A 5,533-nucleotide genomic window follows, 5' to 3' on the forward strand; every position below is an offset into this window, starting at 1 on the left:
AAAACCTCCAAAGATGAAGACTCCACCACACTCCAAGGAAGTGTGTTCCTCTATTGAAAAGCCCTTACTGTTGGGAAGTTCCTCCTTAATGTTGAGGTGGAATTTAGTTTGAATCCATTGCTCCATGTCCTATTCTCGGAGCAGCAGAAAACAAGCTTACTCCATCCTGTGTGACAACCCTTCAAATATTTAAACAGAGCCATCATATCACCTCTTAACCTTCTCTTCTCCAGGCTAAACATCCCCAGCTCCCTAAGTCTCTACTCATAAGTCATGGTTTCCAGACCCTTCACCATTTTGGTTGCTCTCCTCTGGACACGCTCCAGCTTCTCAAAATCCTTTTTGAATTGTGGTGCCCAGAAGGGTCACCATTTTACTGTGCCATTGTATTTAACAGGACTTGAGCATCCATGGATTCTGGTATCCATGAGGGGGGGTCCCCGAATCAAAACTCAGCAGATACCAAGGTCCCTCTCTATTTTATGTCTAGAGATAACCTAATTAGTCTAACTGGGCATTTAGTGCAGATCCCTAGTTGCAGGGTTGCAGCAGTGCATCTCCATATATTCTAGGTGTTCCCATTTTACCTTGCCACACACATGAAATGTTCCTAGCACCTGAAGTTTTGTGTGTTTGCAAACCACCCAGGGTTTTATTTAAAACTTTCCATAAGAATAAAATAGAATGGAGGGAAAGGGGAATTACAGGTGCAATCTATTTTTTAGTGGTAATGGAATGTGTCATCCATTTGGAAACGCTCTCTGTCGCTTCTCTAGGATAAGGTCCACAGTAGAGCATGAGAGTGAAGGTTATAGTATTTGGTGAGGGCCTAGTTCTCCTTAAACATCTAGCACAAGATAATTATATTAATTCCTGGCCCAAGTGCCCAGCAAAGAAAGCTGCATCTATTGGCTTTTCCTCATCAATTCTTTCACATCTCTGCTCAGATATTGCAAAGATATTGGAAGATGACACTATTTTAGATTCTGCATTTCTTCCAATAATCTGGACAATTACACTATTTTAGTTTCTGCATCACTTCCAATAATCTAGAAGATTACACTACTTTAGATTCCACATCTCTCTTTTAATGATCTGGAAGATTTTGCTATTTTTGATTCTGCGCCTCTCTTCTAATAATTTGGAAGATTTTACTATTTTATATTCTGCATTTCTTCCAATAATCTATAAGACTCTCTCTTCTTGAGATGGTTTTTGGATTCTGGGAAGAGAAGGCTAGCAAAGGGAAATATATAGGGACCGAATGCTCTGATACCATCTGTTAATAGTTGCTAGGCAACCCAGAGGTTGTGATGCTTTCTGTAATGGCAGCATCATTACAGGCATCTCTCTCTCTGCTTCTGGTTGCTAGGTTACACATCGTCTGTGATGTCCTTGCTGCTGCTGCTGTTGTTGTTGTGTGCCTTCACGTCAATTGCGACTTATGGCAACCCAAAGGTGAACCCATCATGGGGGTTTTTGGGCACGTTTCTTCAGCGGGGGTTTGTCATTGCAACCCTCTGAGGCTGAGAGAGTGCAACTTGCCCAAGGTCACCCAGTGGGTTTACATGACAGTCAGCCATAATGTATTACGGCCCATAGACCCAAAATTTAAGCATTCAGTCAAAATATACATGTCATCAAATTCGCCAAAATAAAATCCCACAGACGAATACAAGAATCGTGGAAGTTGCTCCACTCTTAACTGTCCCTTTGTACAGGTCCTAATCCTAGCTGCCTCAGAGAGAAATTTGGCAACTACAAGACTGATATTTGGGCATTATATCCTCCAGCAAGAATTTTACATAAAAAAGGTCTGATCTTCCATTTGTCTCCCTTAATAAGGATTAGGTTTTGGCTTGTTGAAACTGATTGTAAAGACTGCAGTGCAATAAAATATGCATCAGAGACTCTACTTCCAAATTATTACATGGGTATCTTCTTTCGGCGTAAGGAACATCGGCAGATCTGCCATGAAGGAGCTTTCTGGAATATACATTGCGCCTTCCCTTAGAGGAAAAAATGGCAATACTTGCCTAGAGACAGGTTCAATGTGGAAAGGGCCCTCATAATGTATGTGTATCATATTGGGAGAAACAAGAAACATAAAAACATGAACGCAGTTTAGACACAATATCTGCGCCGAGATGTGAAAGAAGAGATGAGGAGAAGCCAATAGATGCAGCTTTCTTTGCTGGGCACTTGGACCAGGAATTAATATAATTATTTTGTGCGAGATGTTTAAGGAGACCTAGGCCCTCACCAAATACTATAACCTTCACCCATAACTTTTCATGACCGAGCCAGGATTTGATCCCAGGTCCCCAGAGTCATAGTCCAATGCTCAGACCACTACACCATGCAGGCTCTCAAATATGTACACATATATAGATAAATAGCCACACATATACTCATATACCCAGATATTTATATATATATATATTATGTAAGCAGGATCTTCACAGCATCTACTCGGGGAAACCCAGTGGTTTCCTTACACTGAATATTGTATTTTGGCGCAGACATCGAAGGATGCCTGCAAGGTTGTTGTTGCGCAGAAAAAATGGCCACATTCGGATGTTAATGTTGCTAACTTGAGGTTTGCAGAGGAGAATTTCCAAGGCAGATGTGGTTGGAATACATAATAATAACAATAATAACAACAATAATAATAATATTTATTTGTATTCCGCATTTTCACAAAGGAATCAAAGTGGATTCCAACAGTATAAAGAAAACATCAAACAATTAAAAATTACAATTAAAAAACACAAAGTAACATTTTGGAAGGAATTTCGAGGGGACGGTTTCTGTGTGAGTTTGCAAAGAAATCATGGCCGTTGTCTTGCACAATATGCATTTACCATCTGCTTATTATATTTATATATAGTTTACATGTATGTGGTTTGACATATTGCCTGTGGGAAACTTTGTGTTTTATATTGATTTGCTTTTTTTTGGTTGAAAGTTTCCTAACATATTTTCTAATTAAAACAAATTAACAGGGTGTTTTATAACCCTTTTGTTTGGGAAGAAAGCATACAGGAGGCTTCTCAGTCTCCGGATGGCTCTTACACCCACATATGAGAGTCAGCATTAGGAAATCTCAAGTAAAAGTACAGTATTGATTATTACAGTCCATGGACTCATCAGTACAAACAAGCCATAGCGAAAAATCGTACGATATCAGAAAGGATACAATTCGGCATTCCATAAATGCAATAAAATTGACCTACTCAATGCAAACCTTTTAGATACTCTGGTCTCTCTTTTTAAATAATTTTATTTATATAATACATTTACATAAACCATAAAACAACAATGCATTCTTAGTCATCTCTTTTGTGATATCAACTCTTGTCACTTCCAAAGTATCCTTAAAGATAAAACATCTAAAATTCCACAGTAATATTCATGTTTTATTCGAATTAATCTTCAGTATGAATCCTCGCTCCCTTTCTAAAGAAAATGAGTAACAGTGAACTTAAATCTTGTGGACTTTTTATTGCAATAATTTATTATGGGTGACCATTCCCTATTAACAAGCTCCAAATCTTTCTGGTTTGAAAGGGCCGTCAATCTGTCCATTTCTTTCATTTCTAACAGTTTAAGAAGCCAATTCTCTATTGTCGGTATTTTGGGGTCTTTCTATTTCCTGGCTATTAAAAGTCTAGCCGCTGTGATCATGTATAACATAACTCTCCAATATTTTCTCTCCCCCACCGGGTCATTTCTGCTTGTCATATTTAATAAATAAATGTATTGTTTAAATTCAAATGTAATTTTAAAAATTTAGTTTAAATTCAAATTTAATTTTGAAAACTTGCTGTATTGCATCGTGAATTTTCTTCCAATAAGTATTTATATCCTGGAACATCGTCACCATGCATGAAACCAAGATCCAACATTTTTCTTGCATTTCCAGCAGTTGGGAAAATGACAGGAGAAGCGCGATGTTGTATAATAGCCTTTCGTGTGATCGCAGACAATTCCACTTCACTGATGCGATTATAACCACATTACCGCAACGTCATCTGATAGTCTTTTGCGCGGTCGGATGAAAGGACGGGAAAAGGACAGGAAAAGAACAGGAAAAGGATACCCTTTTCCCCGTGTGATAATCTCCAACGTTGTGGCTGCAGTATTGGCATTTAAGATAACATATACTGTAAAAATAACTTTCTGGCCTTGAATCGCACATGTTAGTACAAATCTGGACGGAGGGTGGGTGGGAATCTGTTCAAGTCCCGTTCCCGTATTTAATGACAACCCAAGCTGTTTCTCCCCACAGAGAAACCTGGAACAACCAAGAAGGTGGAAGCAGAAGAGGAAGAAATAGACATTGATCTGAACGCGCCGGAGACGGAGAAGGCCGCCCTTGCCATCCAGGGCAAATTCCGACGCTTCCAGAAACGGAAAAAGGACCCCAGCTCTTGAGCAGCCATGGTTGCCAAGCCTGCCTCACTCTTCACCCCAGTGACCCCCTGCGCCTGTTTTCCTGTCAACCCGTCCCTCCACGCCCGAGACACTCCTAAGCACAGCTTGGCTCAATACCTTCTTATGAACCCCTGTTAAACTGGGACTAGTCATCTTTTTCCCCCCTTTCCTTTTTTTGCACGTACTGTATCTTAATCAAAGCAGGGATGGGGTGGGTTTTTGGGGTGGGCAAGGGCTGGATCTGTTCCAGAACGAGAGAGAGGGAGAATGAGGGGTCTTCCTAGAGCTTATGCACACCCGCCTTGCACACCCGCACACGAGGGTGTCCCCTCTTTCCAATAGCCATGATAAAGCACCGCAGCATTGTCCTCCAAAGAAAGCCATTGATGCTTGGGAAAGCATGGTTTCAGGGTGGGTAAGACAGATGCACAGCTCTTGGGGCAGGAGGCCAAGGATAACCGCTGCTAATTTCCCTATTTTTAAAATTAATTTTAAAAAACCTCTGCACTTTGAAAACTGCCTCTCGCCTAAGGTCAGCGCATCCTTCTACGTATCCTTTCTTCTGTGTGTATGAACTGAAATATAGATCCTTAGACGCTCACCGCCATCAGGTACATTGGGGCATCCGAGAAACAGTTCCCGTTACATCTAGCTGAATGTTTGTGGAAGTCATGGCAGAAATCATTACCTGCAAGAAAAGAAAATGTACCAAGAAAATAAAAGAGTTTTCAGCATATGTGCCACTTGCGGGACAAGACCCACAAACTTTTCCATGCCTACCAAAGTCCTAAATAATTAGGATTTTTATTGCAATGGTCCAAAACACACTGCAGAAATAATCTGGCTTGAGACTGCTTTAACTGCCCTGGCTCAGTGCAAGGGAATCCTTGGAATTGTAGTTTATTGTGGCACCAGAGCTCTCTGACAGAGAGAAAGTTAAATGTCTCACAGAACTACAGCTCCCAGAATTCCCTAGCATTGAGCCAAAGCAGTTAAAGCAGTCTCAAACTGGATTATTTCTGCAATGTGTTTTAGACCTAAATTGGGCAGAGCATGTCTGTGATATTTGTCATGTTCACACATATTTGCTGTTAAT

General features: G+C 40.4%; 1 protein-coding gene across 2 annotated transcripts in view; it reads left to right on the forward strand.

Moving 5' to 3' along the window:
- The window catches only part of PCP4L1 (Purkinje cell protein 4 like 1), a 51,604-nt gene extending 46,283 nt beyond the window's left edge, over nt 1-5,321 (forward strand). For both annotated transcript variants that reach the window (XM_042441057.1, XM_042441058.1), the window contains exon 3: nt 4,292-5,321. In XM_042441057.1, the coding sequence (XP_042296991.1) occupies nt 4,292-4,437 (146 nt within the window). In that variant the 3' untranslated portion in view covers nt 4,438-5,321. The remainder of the gene's footprint in view (nt 1-4,291) is intronic.
- Nucleotides 5,322-5,533: the final 212 nt, after the last annotated feature.

The sequence above is a fragment of the Sceloporus undulatus genome, chromosome 9, assembly GCF_019175285.1.
Source record: "Sceloporus undulatus isolate JIND9_A2432 ecotype Alabama chromosome 9, SceUnd_v1.1, whole genome shotgun sequence".
NCBI classification, from domain to species: Eukaryota; Metazoa; Chordata; class Lepidosauria; order Squamata; family Phrynosomatidae; genus Sceloporus; species Sceloporus undulatus.